The sequence below is a fragment of the Halichoeres trimaculatus genome, unplaced genomic scaffold (genome assembly GCF_033239565.1).
Source record: "Halichoeres trimaculatus isolate MK-OKI-2021-1 unplaced genomic scaffold, fHalTri1.1 fHalTri1_scaffold_20, whole genome shotgun sequence".
NCBI classification, from domain to species: domain Eukaryota; kingdom Metazoa; phylum Chordata; class Actinopteri; order Labriformes; family Labridae; genus Halichoeres; species Halichoeres trimaculatus.
This window is the reverse complement of record NW_027437198.1, coordinates 11,333,074-11,353,113: the sequence shown is the minus strand read 5'-3', so window position 1 is coordinate 11,353,113 and position 20,040 is coordinate 11,333,074. Positions and strand designations below refer to the sequence as shown.

Here is a 20,040-nt window from a genome sequence, read left to right as displayed (position 1 = left end):
ACCTTTAACGGGCAGGACAGTCGAGCTGAGTGACAAGAGGCTGAGCAGTTGGAGCGCACTGCAGCTTTAACAGCAGGGGCTGCATGATGGCATGCATGAGTGCGTTCACACGTGTGGGTGTGAACACGCGCCGGGGTGGTGGGTGTATGTGTGGAACACTGCGCGTGTGCCGAGTGCTCCACCTAGTGTTGAAACCCTGAAACGCAGCGCGTGTCAGCACAGATGATGCTGTCAGAGCTTTGACCTTTTTGTTGTTCCTCAAGTCCTGCGACAACGGGGACGCCGCAGACTGTTGAGTCACTCGCATCTGCTTAAGGAGAGCCACTGGGAGTAATGTAAGCTGACGCACGGAGGGGGGATGAGAGGAGGAGGCGCTGCTTACACACGGACAGTAGAACGATATGAATAAGAAATGTAAAGCTGGGAGGTTGTTCTGTGATTCAAGGTGAATTTAGCTAACAGAGGATTCATTAGATCCCAAATCATTCAGGCTAAAGCCTTACAGTCCTGCACAGGTTGTGTCCCCACACACACAATCACACACACACGGAGATTAACAACCATGATGAGGTCTTAAACAGGTAATTACAACCAAAGGCAATTTATCCATTTATAATTACTTCCAATCAAAGGAGCCTTCAGCTTTCCTTTGTGAAGCTGAAGATTGGACAGAAATAGTGTAAAAAAAAAAGCTGAATTATCCCACACAACCTTCACTCCTCCTCCACACGGCTGACGACGGCAGATCAGCGGTTAATTGAATAACGGGAAGTGAGAAAAGGAGCTGGAGGCCAGGAGAATATTACCTTTGTTGAAGAACATGGAGGCCATCTGACCCATCTCAACACGTTCCCCGATGTCGAAATGATCAACGTGACCTCCAGATCTCTCTGTAAAGACAAAGACATCATTTACTATGACTCTGAAGTACATGGAGGGAAGATCAAAAGTTGGTCTGATGTTGTGATTTGTCTTAATGTCACGTGTAAGAGTCAGAAAACTTTTGTGAAGATGAAAAAAGGTCTGATAGATTGTTTTTCTAACATCCAAAGAGAGGTTTAGTATCTTAATCTTGCTCTACTGACAGTGACCAAACTACTTTACCATAAACACTTGTCATACTCACGACACTCACGGACTGATAAGATCGGCCTCGTCTCCGGCTCAGATCGACCCCGAGCCATGACATCATCGTCAGAGTACTCAGAGGTGGAGTCGCTGTCATCAATCTGTGTAAAGACAACACAAGCGCTCTGAGCTCTAATTTCTGAACAACAACAACTGTCGGCTAACAAGCGATTAAAACACTGCGTCTATCAACTCCGTTTGCGACGCGGCGGAAGGCAACATCTGGAAATAACAAGCAACAGCTGGGGAGAAGAGATCGCTCCACAGCTCACGTAGACCGACGAGTTTTCACCGTTTCACTCAATTCTCTGCAAATTAACGCCAATTATCTGTCGATGATAGTCAACTTTGTCGGCTGAATGAATTATTGACACGCTGGCAGGAGTTCAGGGAAAGAGAGGAGATGAGGAACGACAGGAGCTAATGGATGTGTGACAAACAATAAACAAGGAGCAACATCATAAACCAGCTGGTGGAATAACAGATTAACAAGTAGAGCTACAGAGGAGAGCCGGGGGCGTGTTTAGAGTTCAACTGTTAACATTTTTTGACTATTAAAGGAAAACTTTTGAGTTTCTACATGCAGGATGTTTGTCAGCACAACTTTTGTTTGATGACAGAGTTCCTGAACAGAAGCTACCACAGAGGTGCTAGGCCTGGGCTGATAACAAATTTTGCAGGAGGACATATTGTCCGACAATTTTACGATAAACAATATTATTGACAATATTATTTTCAGGCCAAATTAACCACCAACACAACTATAATATTTCACAATACTGAAAGTACACCCTTTCAAATTGAAAAAAACTTTTATTCATAAAGAGTATTTTTTACTATTGTAAATGGAATAGGCGTGCACTGATCACAATTTTCTGGCCAATTACCGATCTTTAAAAAGTCTGACCTGCAGATACCGATTTTTATTTTTAATTTTTTATAACTGACAGCATATACCTTCAATGTTCCAATCTTATTTCATTGAAAATCATTGAAAAATACCTGTGAAAGATTAAAATCTTTATGTTTTAACTTAACCAATAAAGTGTCCTGAGTTTTAGGTCTCAGAGCAAAAAGCAACAAAGACCGGCTGTCAGACCTTCCCGGGGGTATATAACCATTTTCATATGTAAGGATGGGCCAATCACTGATCTCCCAAAATTAAGGAAATTGCCTAAATTGGAATATCAATATCGATCAAATATCCTAAAGATACAAACAAAAAAAAACATTTAAAAAAGGGCTCTCTGACAGAAAATGCACTTGAAAAAAAAGTGTTAAAGTAGCATTTTTTTTGCCATGTAGCAAACTTCACTCTCTGCATCCATGTAAATTCTCACTCTTCCAGGTCAGAGTTATTCTGAATGCTCAAACCAAGGCAACTGGACTGTTAAGAGTTTGTGAAGACATTTCACCTCTTATCCATGAGGCTTCATCAGCCTCATCAGCTTCATCCCAAACTATAAACAGTCTAGTGAGATGAGGAAAAAAAACATGCATGCACAAGGCGATATAATGAGGCAAAATCATTGATATCATTTCATTTATTGTAAGAATAATTGATTTATTGACTATCGCCCAAGGCCTAAGAGGAACAACAGTTCAGCTCTATTTGAGGCTATTATTCCAGTTACACCTTGGCGTGAACGGCCTCTTTCCCCTTTCATCGGCTTTTTGTATTTGGTATCAACTGCAGAGTGTGGAGGCCCCACAGTGTATATTTTAAGAAAAAAACTTGTATTTTAGCACATTTTTATCACATTTTATACAACTAAACAACTCCTTCCTGGATGTTTTCTTAAAGTAACTTGAGAAGAGAGAGTTTAGTCCAGTTTATCTTTAGGAGAACATATTGGAGAAATCTAGCTGCAGGTCACTCTAAATTCCAGTAGAGGGCAGTCACATTACCTCAGCACAATAACATCAACATTCAATAAAAAGCATCACTGATTTAAAAAGCAAAAGTTATGTGACATCTACACTCTGCCACACAGTTTGGGATGTTCACATAACAGGTCAGAGTTTTCCAAATGAAAGAGCTTAGCACCATTCCCTTACGCACAGATCTGTTTCACACCTTAATGAGGCTCTTTCTCTCTAGGAAACACGTATGATGCATTGCTGTGAAAAAATGTCCTTTACTTTTGTAAATATCTCCCACTCAAGCAGAGAGAAATAAAAAGCATCGAGCCGCGAACATTTCCAGTTTCCTCCCTCTCTTGTTTTCCATTACGTGGGAGGAAAAGGCGGAGAGGAAAACAGCAGCCATGAATCAGGGCCGAGTGTTTGGGGCTCTGTTAGAGTCGGGCTATTGTCCCCGGAGTCATAACTCCTCAAGTGGAAACCAGCAAAATGACTTCAGTACCAAGGGGAGAAACAAAAAGCAAAGGCCGAGCCATTTAAAGTGCACCAAGTCTCTTTCTTTAGTCAAAGTAAACATGATTGAAGAGCGGGCTGCTAATGGAGTACAGTTTTTTACTGACAGATTCATCCAAGTTGGGGTTTTAATGAATGGAGGTAGGAGGGTTATTTTACCTCTGCTCAGATTGGACCATAAAACAACAGCAGCCACCTGAATGAAAATATAGCTTCCTGTAAAATGAGACAGTTTTTGGGCTTTAAATGATTCTAAAAAATAAATGGAAGAAGTCTGCTTTTAACAACAAAGATTTTAGAGTAAAAGACTGAACATTTGATCGGCTTTAACCTAAATGAGGAAGAAATAATGAGCGCTTGAGAACTTTTTTGTCTGATGTCTGAAACTTCTTTCGTGATGTGACGTCTCTTTATTTCCACATGCGTGTTTACAAACTGATTCTTCCTCGAGTGTATCTGTGTTTAAAACACCTCCACCGTTTCAAACATGCTTCAGCTTGTCAGAACCAAACGACAGAGCACATTAAAGCAGAGGTAAGGAGCGTAAACATCCCCACGCTGCATTTCTACAAACATTAGTTCCACTTTCAGGCCTGCGGGGTGTAAATAGTGTTTGCCTTAATATCTTATCGGACCCACTCCCCCTGACAAAGAGGAACATTTGCTTCTTTAATACTTGGTCTGTCTGACACACATACTTAGAGCTAATAGAGAGCTATCCATCCAGCTAACATCCTATTAAAGATATTTACATATAGAGTATAGAGTTCATCTTCTCACCTCCTCCTGCTCTCTCCTCTTCCAGCGCAGCTGAGCGTTTGCTGCCGCCATCGCCTCGATCACAAACGTAGTGGTCATGTAGCTGGTGAGGAAAGCATAAGGGATAAGACAACAGAGAAGCAGCCAGGGCTGAAATTAGAGACTAACAAAGAATTTTCTACCTCAATTTTGTTTCAGTATCAGGAAAATTTCAACTGAGATTGGATGTCAAGCAAAGTTCCCACATACACTGAATGATTTTCAATTGAGAAAGTTATTAGCACATGTCGGACCGTCAAATAAAAAACAAGAGCATTTACGATATCTTATTGTCAATTATCTCTTGCAGGCCACCTGTGGTATCTTTTGGGCTCATTAGGGGGCCAAGTCCCACACTTTCATCAGTAAGAATCTGAGTAGAGCCAGGGGAAAAACAAAAGTTTTGTTTTTCTTTTGAGAGTCTAATCTTTTCTCGGCTCTCTTCCCCGACGTATCACACTATTCCCAAAAAACTACACAAGAACTGCAGCTGTCAATCGTCGTAAAGCATGACGTAAAACCCTGTTCTTGACGTCTTATAACTAATGAAAAAGAAAATCTCGGGAAAAAAAGGATTTGTGTCTTGAACGCAATGCAGCCCAATAATGTCTTCATATCATTTTTATAAGGTGTTTTTTTTTTTTTCCAAGTTTGACAACAGCTCATATGGAAAGAACTGGGGGACACAGTTTCATCGTGGAGTGAGTGGTGACCTCACTATGAGCCGAACTGATAATTTCATCTGAGGCAGAATCTATTTGATAGTTTTAATTTGTGTTATTCAACCATAAAACTGAGCTCTGATCCAGGCCCGTAATACATTACACTAGGGAATGAAAAAATCTGTTCAGTTAGATTTTTATGCTGATTAAAACTAAAATGGTCATACTGACTCCAAAATTGCAGTCAGTCTTTTTCTAGCAGGTCAAGTTTTTTCTCCACAGCTTACCCTTCAGATAAGCCAGCTGATTATGATCGGACTCATCTACAGCTACATGGAAACTTGTTTGTGCAGTCACAACTGAGACAGTGTGGTGAGAGGTGTGTGCAGCTCCCAATAAGTCAGTACTATCAATATATGCAAACAGAAAGCTAGCATATTTGGAATTAAGAGGATTTGTGCTTTTCACTTAACCTTGTTGACCATGGACGTACTGTTGTAAGTTCTATTTCGTTTTATACTGTTATTCTAGTTTTCAAAGCTTGTTCCCTTTGTTTCAGATCATGTCTGCTCCTTTAGCTCCTCCAGTAGCCATAATCTTAATGAAAACATAATACTTTTAAATAAACACTACAGTCATGTCTGTTTTTTTCATATTTCATTGTATGTCATTACTTGAAGATTTTTATAAAACAGGCACATATCTGTTAAAAACAACTATCAATTTTGGATTCCGCACCCAAAAATTAGTTAAAAACAGCTGCCATCTTTATGGTCCAAAGTACAATAAGGTTTTTTATGTTGTGGTTGTTTTACTTATATCATTATCTTATTTAATTTTATTTTAATTATTTATTTTTACTTTATATTCATTTTTCCCTACCAAAATTATACATTAGTTCATCAGTTTTCAGTATACTTGATAATAACCACAAACTCTGGATATATGTCTACACAGAAACATATTTGGTTTGGACTTGTTTGCACTCTTTCATTCTTTCATTTTGTGTGGGACGGGGCGTAGACATGCATGTAAATGTAAATGCAAATTTCTTATTATGTTACTACCCCTGACTTTCTCATTTTTGATACAAAATTTGCTTTTCATGTATTAACTTTATCTTATTTTTCTTTTAAATTGCTTAAAAAAAGTTTTTTATTTATTTATTTTTTATTTCTACCACATTGTATAACAACTGTCTGAAAACAACATGTCATACTTGTTTTACTGTTTTTATCTTATTTCTGAAAAATGAATGTAGTTTTGTCTAGTTGCAAAACATATTTTCATTTTGCACTGAATAAAAACTTAAATATATGTATTAAAAAAAAAACAGCTGCCAGGCCCAACTCAACAAAAATTGTGTTCCCCGATGTTATCAATTAACTCTTATCTTCAAGCACAAATGATATGAGTAGACTATTGTATGAGAAACTGTTTAATACTGTGCTAGTGATGAAACCATCAGTTTAATATTAAATCAGATTATTTGACTCTCTTAAAATGAAAAAAAGTTCCAATAAATATGTCACAGTTTTTATCCATACACTACTTCTACTACCTACTACTTTTTTCTTCTCTGACCACAGCCTTCCTGATGGCGTATCTTGCATTTTCTGACAAACTGACAATCCATTTTCATACACCAATGGCGAGGGAAGGACGAAGAGTGTTTTCAACGTGTTATCTTGAAGTCAGCTGAGGCAGCCGCCATGCTTTAGCTGACACAACAAGCAAGAATGTGGGTCAAGAGGACGATATCAGAGGCTTTCCTGGTTAATAAACACAAGGAGGGATATGAACGTTTACAGTATTTTTGAATTGAGACACCTGTATGAAATTCGCAGCTTCTTAAGCTTTGTGTTATTATGGTTCACATCCTTTACTGAGCTACTCAAATGTGTTTCTCTCATACTCCTGAATATCATCAAGTCATGAAATATGTTTACAACAGATGTTCTTATCTTAAAGATAATAAAAATGAGACAACATTTTTACTTCTGTTTTTGTGTCAGAAGGACAGCACATGAATTCTCTTCTCAACAGAAACCTGAAAACAGGAATCAGATTCTATCCTTTGAATTTCAGGGAACATGTTGTTCAGCCTGGATGCCGTTATCAGTCAGGCTCAGGCTGATTTGGTTCTTTGATTTCTTGCACAGTACACTCTTCACACCCAACTTTTAAACCCAAGGATTTATGCTGAACACATGTTAACATAATTTACAGCAACTAAAAAACACAAGGCTGCTCATGGAAAAACTAAACTCAATGTATTTTGGTTCTCGCTTCCAACACAGATTGTAGGAGACATTTGTAAACAAAGATTCTGTTGTATATGAGATACAAAGAGAGGCCCTCCCTATCAGAGACTGTAAAGAGCATGAGCAGGATACAGTAAAGGTTGCTTCATGAAGCTGGGGTGGAAGAAGATTTACCTCATGAATCCCAGAAAAGAGATGAGCGCTATACTGACAACCCAGCCAGCTGTAGCAAAGGCTTTAGGCATCGTCAGAGCTCCTGTGCCAACAATCAGGTTGAACATGTACACCAGTCCCACCTGGAAGAGACCACAGGGAAATGACATTAAAGTCTCTAATCGCTGTGAACCTGATCCTGTAAGTACAACTCATATTTTGGCAAAATTATTCTTCACGAGGAACAGCTGCTGCTCTTTTTCTAAAGCCCACAAACTTAACTGACAAATACAATAATCTTACCACTCACACAGGAGCTGCTTCTCAGACAGACTTTAATGTTTAAATATGTTTTTCAAATCTAATAAAGCTTATGTGTAATACACAATCACACAAAAACAAAGCTGAAGATTCAGAGTGCGTGCTCTGTGTGTTCAATTCATGTTTTTGTTTGAGACTGAGACTTTCACATCTGGACACCCCTGACTGAACCTGTTAGTTTTGCTCCTGTACAGACTCTCTACACTGATCGATCTAGTTTCATTAAATATTAATAATTTGCATCATGTTGTGGAAAACTTCAGGGAACACAGTATCAGGTTTCCTAAGCACCCAGCTTAAAGAAGCTCAAGCAGAGTCTTGTCCGAAGAGTGAAACACTGTTGAGAAAGACAACTTGGCTTATTAGGAAGATGTTACCCAGTATCAGGTAGCGAGTGTTAAATGATTCAAACTTCCTGGAAAAAAAATGCTGTAGGGGCGGAACTTAATCTTTGTGGTAATGTCATGATGCAGATGTAAGCAGGTTCAGACGATAGTGAGTCGTCAAAAGTGTGTGCATACATGAAGAGGAAGATGTGTCAGCAGTGTGGCTTCCTCTTCAAGCTTTACTGCACTTTCATATGACCCATTGCCAACTAACTGGGATTGTAATCATATAACCCAAAGAAATGATACATAAAAACTTCAGCTGTCTAAAGTCCACAAAGTCTCTAGTTTGCTTCTGTTCACTTCCAGAAGAATACTACAACTTCCTATTCCAAGATTTCAAAGGTTTGCAGGTGAATCATCACCCACTCGTTTTTTTAACAGCTTCTTCCCTGCCACCGCAGACTGTTGGCAAAACAATAACTGTTGGACATGCATAAAGAAACCCAGCTCAACCTCACTCCACTGTTACGTGCAACATGTCACTTTTGTTAGTATTATTTTGTCCATTGGAAATGTGCAATACCCTGTTGGTGAAAACTTGCTTCTGTGTGCAATAATCTGAGTATGAAGTACATATCCCTACAATAAGTGCAATACTTTCTACTCTGTTTACAGTGGGGATTTTTTGTTTGTTTGTTTTTGGTAATCAAGTGGGGTTTTTTTGTAAACTTTTTATATACCCTATTCAAATCTTTTATACGTATCTTTATATCGTTTCAATCTTTTGTCTTTGACTCTGAGAGAGCCCCGCACAAGTTTTCCAATGTGTCTGGACTGTCGGTCCATCTACAAATGGCAAATAAAAAACCTTGAATCCTTGAATCTTTGAACTTTGTTTCACAGAGCTTTGAATGACAGGCCAACAGTCCACATTTTTACAGTTCTTTCTTTACGATGGAAAAGTGGTTAAAGCATGCCTGACCTTCAATGAACAAAAATAGGTTAGAGATTAAGCAAGGTGTTCTGTAAAAGACTCACAAATGGGGAGTAGGGTTCCCCAGTCTCTGTAATTCCACCTGCCATGGCTGACGACACCGGTCTCTTCACCTGAAAACAACAAAAACAAGGTTGTTTCAGTTTACTTGGTCTGAACAAATAAAAAAAGAAGAGAAAATGTAAAAAAAAAAATAGAAACACTGTAAATAAATGTACCACCAATTTTACACTTAAGAATATTAGGGCAGATACTAATTTTAATGCTGTAATATTCCTTCAGAGTCAGAGGATATTGCTGATGTCATGAACTGGGAAATCTTGTATACTTCTTCCTCACGTGAACTCTCATCCTGGGACTCCAACACATGTTTAACTAACAGTCTGAAACTTCGCCCTTGTTCTAAAATAATATTTATCTACAAAAAATTTTTTTAAAAAGATTGCCTCTTCAAATAAGAACATGTATAGTTAATAAAAAAATACACATTAGGCTCAGTCAGCACTTGGTTTACATTCATAAAAAATATTGTGCTTTCATTATTATAATGTTTAAACTTGTATGATGCAACAAATAGAGCAATCATTTAACACAAAATTATTTTCTCCTATCAGTCAATAGAGGTGATATCTGCCAGTACTATAAATTGCTTTTTTAGTCTGCTAAAAACATCTCTGAGGTTATCATTTCTTCTTTCTTAGATTCATCCAACAGTTTTGCCATCATGGAGTTTGTAGTCACCTGTCAAAAAGTGTATACGTTGCACGAAGTTGTTCTATGTCTGTTGATGTTCGTGAGAGGGATGATGATGCTAATGCAGCCTACTTTGGACTAGCTGTCACATATAAATGACAGATTATGCCGTTTTATGAAATTTACGGGTTAAAATTTGTTAATGTGGTCGGGTAAGTAGGTGTCAATACTGTAAACAAAAGTAAACAAATCTCACCTCACTTATTTCCTCCCTGTTAGCTTCTTTAGCAGCTAGGCTAACAAGATGCCCCGAACTGTCACCCTCGCTAGCTGCAGACTCACAGCAAACCCGTCAGCCCCAGGCTAACATTAGCTTCTCTGCTGATAAACAATCAAAGGTGAGAGAGTTTGAGCCGAGAGCTAAATGAAAAACACTTCCCCATTGGCTAGAAACGTACTGCCGCTCAGCTAGCTGAGGCAGTGAACTAAATAACATCGGAGTGAACAGCCATAAAGTTAGCTTAACTGAGAGCCAGCACTTCCGTTTAGACAATTCAAAATAAAACTTAAAAGCGTTTCTTACATGTGGTTTTTCCATTATTTTTTATTAGGAATCTTTTATTGTGAAATCAGAATGATGTTGCGTGCAGCACAGTTTAGAGTGAGATTGATGTGGGTTCAGGGTTCGCTCGTTCAGTATTTGTTTACCAAATCACACCACAAGGTGAAACAGCTTGGGAAGGAATTTATAAACCTGACTCAGCCAACCTGTAAATGCAGCTGAATTTGATCTAAAAGATACATTTAATTTGGCAAACTCGGCATTTCTTTCAACTTCACAGGTTTAATTAAAAGCTATAATTTGTTTCGACCCGCCTCTCCGTGCTGCAGGAGTTTACAAAACCGTCAACTCCTTTACACCATCAGTCATATGATGCATGTATTGAACATGTCATATGACTTATTTTTCTGTCTGTGCACATTTTTTGAAAAAGTTGATTTTTGAAAAGAAAAGAAAAGAAAAACTATTTTTTTATTATTTTATTGAAAAAAGATGCAACAATATATACGTGCTCATCATGTAGAAGGATACATGCAGGATGAGAGCCATGACTTAAACAATTATAATCATATTAAGTGTATTTCATTTTAATTATAGGTTATTTCAAAAGAAAACTAACCAATTTGAACCAGCAAAAGATCAAAGGAAAGTATACAAAACACTCTAGATTGTAGAGGGCTGGCTGTCTTTGTGCAACCAAGATTGTACCAAAGATGTTGTAGTTGTGTGAATGTGGAAAGGAAAAAAGCAGCAGTGACAATCCAACCAGGTAGCTGGTATGTAGGGATTATGTTAAGGAGGATATAGCATTTAAAGCCAGAAGCAAACCCTGTTAGCATGGACTCATTTCGGCTTTATTTTCCTTCTGTAAGCATTTGTTGCATGCAGTCAACACAGAAAGTTTGATAATTCCGTAAAACAACGAAGTCCTCCATCGCTGCAGATCACAAACGTTACATATAGACTTTGCTAAGCCACTGCAAATGCATGTATGTCAAAAAAACTATAACAGTTAAAAAATACAGGACGAAGAATATGTGGTCTACTATTTCTGCTATTTTTCTGTAACGTCCAACTTGTTTTGCATCTTCTCTTCTTTGTTCAGTTCCAAGTCGAGCTGCCTTCACTTCCCCCAGGATTAATTTCAGCAGCTCCAGGATGTTAGTGCCATCAAGGGGGAGAAAATTTTTCTCTTGTTTCTCCTTGGCTTCCTCTTCATCTCCAAGAGGCTCTGTGTCGAGAGATTGAATATTTAGTGAAGGTTTTAACATTGTGGACATGCTGCTATGACCTGTTGAAACTTTATGATTACCTCACTTTATTTCTGTTTTCAAGGTTCTTACTAAGTTGCAGAAAAATGAAGAAGGATTATGTCTAGTTTGCAAGAAGTGTACCTTTGTGGTAGCCATCCTCCAGCTCAATCTCTTCCTGAGTTTCAGCAATGCAGCGCGTCATGGTGGCACAGTAGCTATCAAGGTCAAAAAGGAAGCTCACCAGCATGGCTTCAAGAACACTTATCCCCACCACAGCGAAGATGCAAACACAGTATATGGCTGGAAGATGTAAAAACATTCAGGGTAGTGTGATGCACCAAAACTTCTAGTTTAGACTTGTTAAAGAGACAAGGTTGGAAAAGGTTGCTCTATGTTTTTCTCCATTCAGTTTTTCACAGCTGGAAAATTTGATCAAAGGCTAATTGGTGAAAACGTAATTTCGAAAAGCTTTGTACAACTGCAACCAAGTTTAATAGATGTCTGCTGGTTTGATCTGTTTTGCACCCCATCAAATGTGTCATTTGACCAGTAGAGTGCGTTTTAGCAGCTTCAAGCTAAAGGGAAAGAGATCTTTGTATTTCAACCTATTTTTCACAAATCTCAAAAACCCTCCATATGTGTTTGTTTTAACTTAATAAGACCGTGATGGTATCTAAAGATGTAATCAGGGCCAAGACCTGAAAAGCAGCTCACCAATATATGGCATTGTAGATTCAGTGGACGGCAGCATGTCCTGAAGGATGAGCAGTAAGACAGAGATGGAGAGCAGAATGGTGATTTTGAAGCTCAGTTTTTCTCCTCTGCTTTCACTGATAAAAAAAGAAGCCAAATCCAGGACCAGGAGGTAGAGAAGGGGCACAATTAGATTGACCACATAAAGCAGCGGCTTCCTGGACATTGTAATCTAAAAAAGAAAAAAAGAAAACTGAAAAAGAAGCACACTTAAAGAGCAGAAAACTCTTCTGGAAGGGGAACAAATAATTTCTTACCACGTACACAAGCCTATACTGAGATTCACCACCTTTGATGAAAGACTCGTTTGCTATTTCCAACTTTTCAAGCTCCCATTCCCCTTTCGTCACCATGATCTCCTCAGAGACTTTGGAAAGCTGGGAGTCATTGGTGAGTGACCCAAGAGTTATCTCTGCCCCTGAGGAGTGAAAAAATAAGAAAAATCTGTGAATATTAATAAAAAAAGTCTTAAAAAGTTTAGTCTGAAGAGAATGTCACATGTCACTTACCATAGCTGTTCATGGATGCAAATGTGATTTTACAATTTTGCAAATCAAAGGGGAACATGGAGAGGTTCATCTCACAGGTAGAGGTCAGCCGTTGGCGAGAGTTTGAAAACACAAAACCAGTGGACAATGCATAAACCTGAGGGCCGTGGTAAATGCTCCCAGTGTCTGAGGCGCTGAAAAGAAGAAAGGTTTTTTTTTAAATTAAAATCATATAAAGCTACTAGAAGAACAGAATAAACACTGAAAAAATGCACATGTCCCCTCTTTGAGGTCAGTTTAAGGTCATTGTGCAGAGATCTAGGTTTCTTGTAAAACAGGTTTTATAACAATTAAGATGCAGCTGGTCTGTCATCAGTAATTGCTCATAATGATTTAATTATTAATCCCAGTGCCGTTGCTCCATGTTTACTGTGCAGCCTTTGACTCCAGATACATGAGAAGCGGATGAATGTAAAGTCAAAGCAATAATGGCGTGATGGCTTTGTCTTGATTACACCATGACTTCCTCAGAACAAACATTCAGAGGCCAACCTGGTCCAGGTGACTCACCTGATGTTTGCTCTGCTTTATGATGAGACACGTGAGACTCTGGAGTTGAATTAATCAATGAGAGCAGCTAACAAATGTTTCATCTTCGGGAGTAAATAAACCATCTAATTGGCGTTAGAGGTTATTAAAGTATTAGAATGGGTCACTTGGTTGCAGCTGGGTTAAGTTCATACATATGTGTACGTACTCCTCATGGATGGTTATATCCGGGAGCCACAGCCTGGATCTTGGGATGGTCACTCTGCTTATTCCACAAAATTCAGACGGATTCCAGGTCAGAAATTCATTCTCCCAACTCTGCCAAATCAAAAGGTTTGAAGAAAATATTCATGAAACACGTCACAGATTATGTGACCTTTGATTTTTACGCACTGATTTCTCACCATCTGGATCCAGATGTGACTCTCCAAAGTTTGAGACTTCTCATCCTGCAGAAGATCAGCAGATCTTTGGTAAGTTTATCTCAAACAGCACATAAAAAACGAATATACATTTTAACAGCTTTGCAGGTTTTAAGTTAGTATATCCTGCTGCTCTCACCACTCTTAAAAGGACAGTACATGTCTTTTCTTAAAGTGGGGTTGTTGAAGGTACTTGCCAACAATTAGTTGTAGTAGTTGTCAAAGTGGGGGTTGGAACCCCTGAGTTGGTTGTAAAATCAAAGAACTATGAACAATTATATATTTCATCCATTATTGTAAAAATAAAAATACAAATATGGGTTAAATATGACATAAAACACACTTTTTTTGTCAAAGACTCTTGAGACGATGAAGCCAGGATAAAGATTGTATCTGTTATTTTGCTTTAATCTCATATGAAGGATCTTTTGCACTTAGAACGATGAAGAGACTCACCACGTGTAAAATCCCATACATCAACATGTCCATCCTCACGAGGGTTGTCGTGGTCCAGTTTTTCACCGGCCGCATGATCTGTAGAGCATCATTTGCAGGCGTCAGCTTCAGGTGAGTCAGAAGACTTGAGTATGTGCAGTCTGGAGTCTGACTGCTGGACACACCTGCTGGAAATAACACAGCACACCTTTAAATGCAAGAGCAGAATTGTTTCCTTGATAAAATACACAACAGTTTCATTTAACTCTCCTGCTTTAAACCCAGGTTTCAGCGACTGAGCTGAAAGAACTTACCGATTAAAGAGAGCAGAGTGAGAACAATCAGAGCGACCATGGCTGTTTGCCTCCACCTCCACCTGTGCACCTGCTTTTTAACCTCAGAGCCTTGTTACATAAACAGTACAACAATACACAGGAAGAGACATCAATAGCTCTGATTTATTGCAGGGTGAATGTGTGAGAGAAGTTCTGTCCTTACATCAGTTATTGAAGCAGAGTCAACATGACAAGAGCACAGAGGGACGTCAGAGACAAAAGATGGACATGTGACTAAAACAGGCAAATAAAAGACAGATCTGAATGAGGGACCTTTTCTGTTTTATCATAGTTTATGATCAGATATTTGCTTTTAGTAAATAGAAGATAACACAAATTGATGATTAATCTCCCTTTAATTCGAAGAGGTAGAGCTGCGCACCCCGCACAGTGCTGTGTGGATGAAAAGCACAAACAAGAAGCTTGAAAAATGATAAAGTTGTGTTTTAATGACAGTTTTAACTTTATTAACTGTGCATGGATCTTTTAAATGTGTCAAACTTTGCCATTGATCAGAGGTAGTTTGAAAAGAGGAGGAAAAGCAAGACAGGTTGTACAACTTTGGCACTCTTCTCCTTTCATGGTGACCTCTCTCACACACACACAAAAAAAGCTCTTCATATGGTTCGTATGGAATCAGGGATTCGTTATATTTGATTTTTCACTCCTGTCAACCCACAACTTCTTGAAAGAGTCAACAGAGCAAGTTGATGAGTTCTTAGAGTGATGTTGAAACGCAGAGAGGTCTCAGGGATAAACATCTGTGGGCAGCTGGAAGTCTTTGAAGGTGTAGAAGGAGATGTCTCCGTAATCCACCACAGCACAAACCACCTGGATGTCTCCACTTTGGACTGCCAGCTGCTTGATGGCCCTCAGGTCTGGAACAGGGTCGTTAAAACTGATACACAACAGGAGAAGGAGTTTTAATTTTCATGAGGTTAACTGCTATCAAAGTCATAGACCCATGAAAAAAGAGTTTGAAACTTTAATTCTCATGTTTTCCTGTAAGCCAAGCTTGAATAAATAAGTCCTCTGAGGTTGTGTGTGTTTACTTACCTGCACACACACATGCGGGCGTATGGTTTCCCAGGGTTGCTCTTCTTGAAGCCTGACACCGTGTCAGGTTGGTAAACATTAAAACAGATCTTCCATTGGTCCGAACCTTTTAACCTGAGAGGACAAAGCAAACATCATCCACCGCACCACTGACTCTCCATCACATCAAACAACACACGAGCTGAAGCAGATTCTTCCTGCTTTATCTGACACTCTTTACAGGTTTATTGAAAACAGATTACAAATGATGATAGTCAGTCATGAGGAGATGAGCTCAGATTACACTTAATCAAGATTCTCTTTTGGTGTTATTTGCTCAGAAAACAATAAAAACTTGAATGAGGTCATTTTGTTGACGTCAACCTGGACTGTAAGGGGACATTTCTTTGAGCAGGGTAGTGTTCCTATAACATAAATACTGAAACCTGCATACGATCACTGTGAAAAGAGAATAGAGAAAAGAAGTGATACCTGGAAGCTCCTTCAAGTAGATTTGTAGATTTGGACACCCTGATTTTATCCAGCAGCTCCACTGAAACAAATATTAGAGTTGGTTACAAAATACAGATTGAAATGTTCGCTTTAGATTAGTGCTGTCAGGCGATTGAAAAAATAATCTAATTAATTACAGGATTTGTAATTAATTAATCTAATTAATCGCATTTTAATCTCATATCTGCTCAAGGTCCCAAAACAAAGAATTTGAATTCCAGGACATTAAAATCACATTAAAAGACATTTCAAAACATTAAAAAATAAGGTGGGGATATATACAACACATTTTTAGGTACCCTGAGGCATAAGGAACACATGAAAAAAGTGTTGGGGTTCTACCTTAACAAAATCTACACAGTCCTGCACCTAAGATAAGATGATTTGATTTTTAGGACGGTTTTTGCTTCTGTCACATTTTACTCACTGTGGACTCAACTGTCACTGCAATATGAACTTCTATACTTCTATGAGGTCAGGAGAACCAGAGCAAATGGCTAAAAACTGTGAGGAACTCCGTACAAAACACTTTATTCAAGTCTTGGATCAAAAAACAGTGAAGTATTTTCAGTTTTACATGCTCTGAACACACACACTGTTGCTCATTGGTGCGGAGCAGCCCCAAGCTGAAACTTGACACAAGGAAGATGGAAGCAAATTTTCAAAGGATACTTTAGATTTAAATACAGGACAAATATCGATCATTCCAAGCTTGTTTAAAGCAGTGAAAAGTGTAGAATTATCTGTTTTTTACAGAATTGAGCTAGAGCAAACGGTTGATTTTCTGCAGATTTTCAAAAAGGACGTGTGAATAAACGAGACATGGACTGTATCACTCTCACTGGCTTCCCCCCAGTTTAAAGTATGTTGCTGACTTCACGTGTGATACATTTAGGGACCGTCGGAAATTTTAAAATCTGACGAGAACACCACTTTTTCTAAGTTGGACAAACAGTTTGTAAATACCAGACATTTGAAAAAAAGTGCGTCTTTGAACGCCCCGCGGGTTTGGAATCCAGATTAATCTGCGTCAATTTTTATAAAGCGTTAATTTGCGGTGTAATTAATTAATCTAATTAACGCGTTAAAATGACAGCCCTACTTTAGATTAATGTTTTTTAAAATCTGGGTTCATGTTATCTCACCAGTGGAGATGGGATGTCTCGGGTCATGCAAAGGAGTCACTTCGCCGTTCCACAGGTGAGCTGCTCTTCCTTTAAGCTCCCCCTCCCGTCTTGCTTGGAGTTCACGATACTCTGCCCAGTTTCTGCAGCGCTGAACCTGGAAAAGACTCGGACTGTGACTAAAACACAACTCATTTAATTATATATGTTAGGTTAATTTGATGTTTTTTTACAAACCTCTTTGTCTTTGTTGATATCCTTCTGCCGCCGCTTCCTGTCCTCCTCTTTAATCTGCTCATTTGCCGAAAACCTCACCTTCCGCAAGTTTATCCTGAACCTCCAGGAGGCAACGTCACACTCTCCCACAGTCAGAGACCCTGGGAGCAGAGAGGGGTCCGGAGGAGACAGGCAGCTCTGGAGCTTCTTACCAGAGCCGAGGTCAGGGAAAGAGATGGAGCTGAAGTGCCAGCGTGAGGCCCCAGAGGCCGGTTGGTGATCGGATTGATCCCCAGAAACATCTGACATCCACCAGGTCCTGCCTCCACCCGAGGACGTCTTTGGGTCTGATTCCAGAGGTTTTGTTTCTGTCTCAAAACTGCAGCACTCCTCCATCCTGTCAGACTCTTGGAGTGTTTCAGTTTGGCTGATGGGAGAGCAAATACAGACTCACTGCACAGTTTCACAGTTTCAGCTAGTGAATCACGTTTACAGTGAAGGACCAATCTTACCTTCTTGTTGGGGTTGCCGTTGTTGTAGTTGTGGTGGTGGGGCTGGAGCTGCGTTTCCTCTTCACTTGTCTCCCTGCTTTGTCACGTGACTGTGGAAGGTTCAGCTGCCGTGCATAGGACGACGGCTCCAAACTGCAGGAGGTCAAAACACAAAAATCACATCACGATGACGACTGAATGTTTAAGTCATGTTTGAGTGGAAACAAGGTTGAGTTACCTGGGATCAAATCTGTGCACCACATAGCCGAGCCTCTTCAAATGTGCAAACACCTTCATGGAGAAAAAGAGACAATTAGTGTTTTTGAAGGTTTGCATTTTTAGACATACCTAGAGTGTCTGCTTGTATTATGTCAGGTGTGTCAGAATTTGTGTGAAACACTGGTAAAAAAAATTTTGAACAGAGATTGTTTGAAATAAAAACAAATCAGGCTCAGCTCCATTTATACCTGATACTGCAGGAGGCTCACAGTGCTGGAGGACAGAAAGTTTTCATAGCCATCCTGGATGGACAGCGGCAGGTCTTGATAGAACACCAGCAAGTTTCCCTGCAAACATGAGCATCAGAAAACAATCCTTCATAGATATCTTTTGAAGATTCAAACAATCCCCCATGTTGCAGTGGAGTTCTTATAATGACATGATGACAATCAGACAAAAACACAAAGTGGGTTAATCAGCACTCACACACTCCATCAGGTAGAGAGCCTCTTCAGGGAGGAGATACTGCTTTCCATTAGCGGAGAAGCCCATCGTCTGCCAAAACTTCCCCTGTGTGAACATAAGAGGGCATCAATGTTTCAGAAAAAAGGACACATTATTATAATTTTTTTTGTTGTGTTATCACTATTTTCTATGACTTATAGAGTTTAAATAATCTGCTAAGCATTAAAGTGTCTTTTTATCAACAACTTTTTTAACAATGTCTCAACTTCTCAGAAACTGAGGTTGTTAAATAAAAGATAATTACAGTGTGTGTCTGTGTTAGTACATGTTTTACTCACAGCTGGTGACTGAAGATCCACAATTTGTTCACTAGGAACCCACGTCGCCTTCACCAGATTTCCTCTACAGTTAAACAGAAACAGACAATATCTTTTGTACTAGTGCGGGGCTTGAGATGACAGGTGATACCAAAGCTCAAATTACAGTTCAGGCGAAGTCTGACTCACAGCCTCTCCACCCTCTCTTCTGATATGAGGCTCCAGTGCTCCTCCAAACTCTGCTCCAGCCTCTGCCTCTGTTCTTCAGAGTCATTGGGGTAGAAGTCTTTCTGTCCTCGGACTGGGATTTTGTGGCTTCTGGAGCGGGCTGCGAACAGTTCAGATGGGCTTAAAATGAAAGAAAGACAGTTGTGATTAAACTCCAAAGTGTGGTGTTTTTACATCTAATTTAATGCAGTTTCAGATATGTCACCAGATTGATGTGAGTTCTGAATATGTACTTAAATATCAAATTAATGTGATAATGACTGCGATTACTGTCATATATCTCAGCGCATTCAGGGCTTCCATAGGCTACAGCTCTGTGTCATGATTTAGGGATTTATTATTTCCAGAGTTTTTCTTAGCATGACTCAGTACCATGGGACCTTGCCCGGACAAGTTTTACATTTCATAAACGTATTATCTGATGGGTTCTGTATTCAATGAATGTTATGAGCATTTTATAATAAGATTTAAGCGAATTCAACTCTATAAATAGCCTCTACCACCACCATTATTTCCCACGTTATAGAGCAGGAAAGAAGTATATGGAAACGATCATTTACAAACTACAACAGGGCGGGGTTCCTTTCTCCTAAACACCTGTTTCTTTCACAATTATGTATCAAAAACTGAAACTTTTCCTGCTGGCACAACATGCTTTCAACACCACGAACTGTCACACCGTGTGAACATGACACACGAAGAGCGCAAACAGCACAGTATCTCAAACTAAATTCTACGAATCAAAAATGTCAGGTTTTTTTTGCTCTCTTTTTGGTGAATACATTGATAAATGACAATATAGACCACGACAGACCTCAATATTTCATTAAAGAACTTCTCTCCTGAGTCTGTCATGTTTTGGTCCGCCATGTTTGACTCTCGCTCCTTCTTGCCGCTCCTCCGGGTCCTCGCGCCCG

The 20,040-nt window shown here is 39.3% G+C and overlaps 3 protein-coding genes across 4 annotated transcripts in view; all 3 read right to left on the bottom strand.

Moving 5' to 3' along the window:
- The window catches only part of tmem104 (transmembrane protein 104), a 64,055-nt gene extending 53,827 nt beyond the window's left edge, over positions 1-10,228 (bottom strand). Inside the window, exons 1-6 of one of the 2 annotated variants that reach the window (XM_074697291.1) lie at positions 9,975-10,228; positions 9,070-9,138; positions 7,403-7,524; positions 4,285-4,366; positions 1,127-1,229; positions 807-890 (exon numbers count right to left, since the gene is read on the bottom strand). In XM_074697291.1, the coding sequence (XP_074553392.1) occupies positions 807-890; positions 1,127-1,229; positions 4,285-4,366; positions 7,403-7,524; positions 9,070-9,114 (436 nt within the window). In that variant the 5' untranslated portion in view covers positions 9,115-9,138; positions 9,975-10,228. The remainder of the gene's footprint in view (positions 1-806; positions 891-1,126; positions 1,230-4,284; positions 4,367-7,402; positions 7,525-9,069; positions 9,139-9,974) is intronic. The other variant, XM_074697292.1, reaches the window with a different exon arrangement.
- A 1,005-nt stretch (positions 10,229-11,233) lies between these two features.
- Positions 11,234-14,534, bottom strand: LOC141809355 (5-hydroxytryptamine receptor 3A). Its single transcript, XM_074696343.1, has 9 exons — positions 14,495-14,534; positions 14,202-14,365; positions 13,728-13,772; positions 13,532-13,641; positions 12,796-12,968; positions 12,544-12,704; positions 12,248-12,458; positions 11,675-11,833; positions 11,234-11,511 (listed from the first exon to the last, which is right to left on the bottom strand). The coding sequence occupies exons 1-9, from the start codon at positions 14,532-14,534 to the stop codon at positions 11,234-11,236; spliced, it is 1,341 nt and encodes a 446-aa protein (XP_074552444.1).
- Positions 14,535-14,635: 101 nt separating this feature from the next.
- Positions 14,636-20,040, bottom strand: tsen54 (TSEN54 tRNA splicing endonuclease subunit). The gene is made up of 12 exons (XM_074696674.1): positions 19,938-20,040; positions 19,085-19,243; positions 18,917-18,980; positions 18,600-18,683; positions 18,362-18,460; positions 18,133-18,185; positions 17,916-18,047; positions 17,425-17,830; positions 17,209-17,344; positions 16,043-16,103; positions 15,572-15,685; positions 14,636-15,413 (listed from the first exon to the last, which is right to left on the bottom strand). Exons 1-12 carry the CDS (start codon positions 19,991-19,993, stop codon positions 15,263-15,265), a joined length of 1,515 nt encoding a protein of 504 aa, XP_074552775.1. The 5' UTR covers positions 19,994-20,040; the 3' UTR covers positions 14,636-15,262.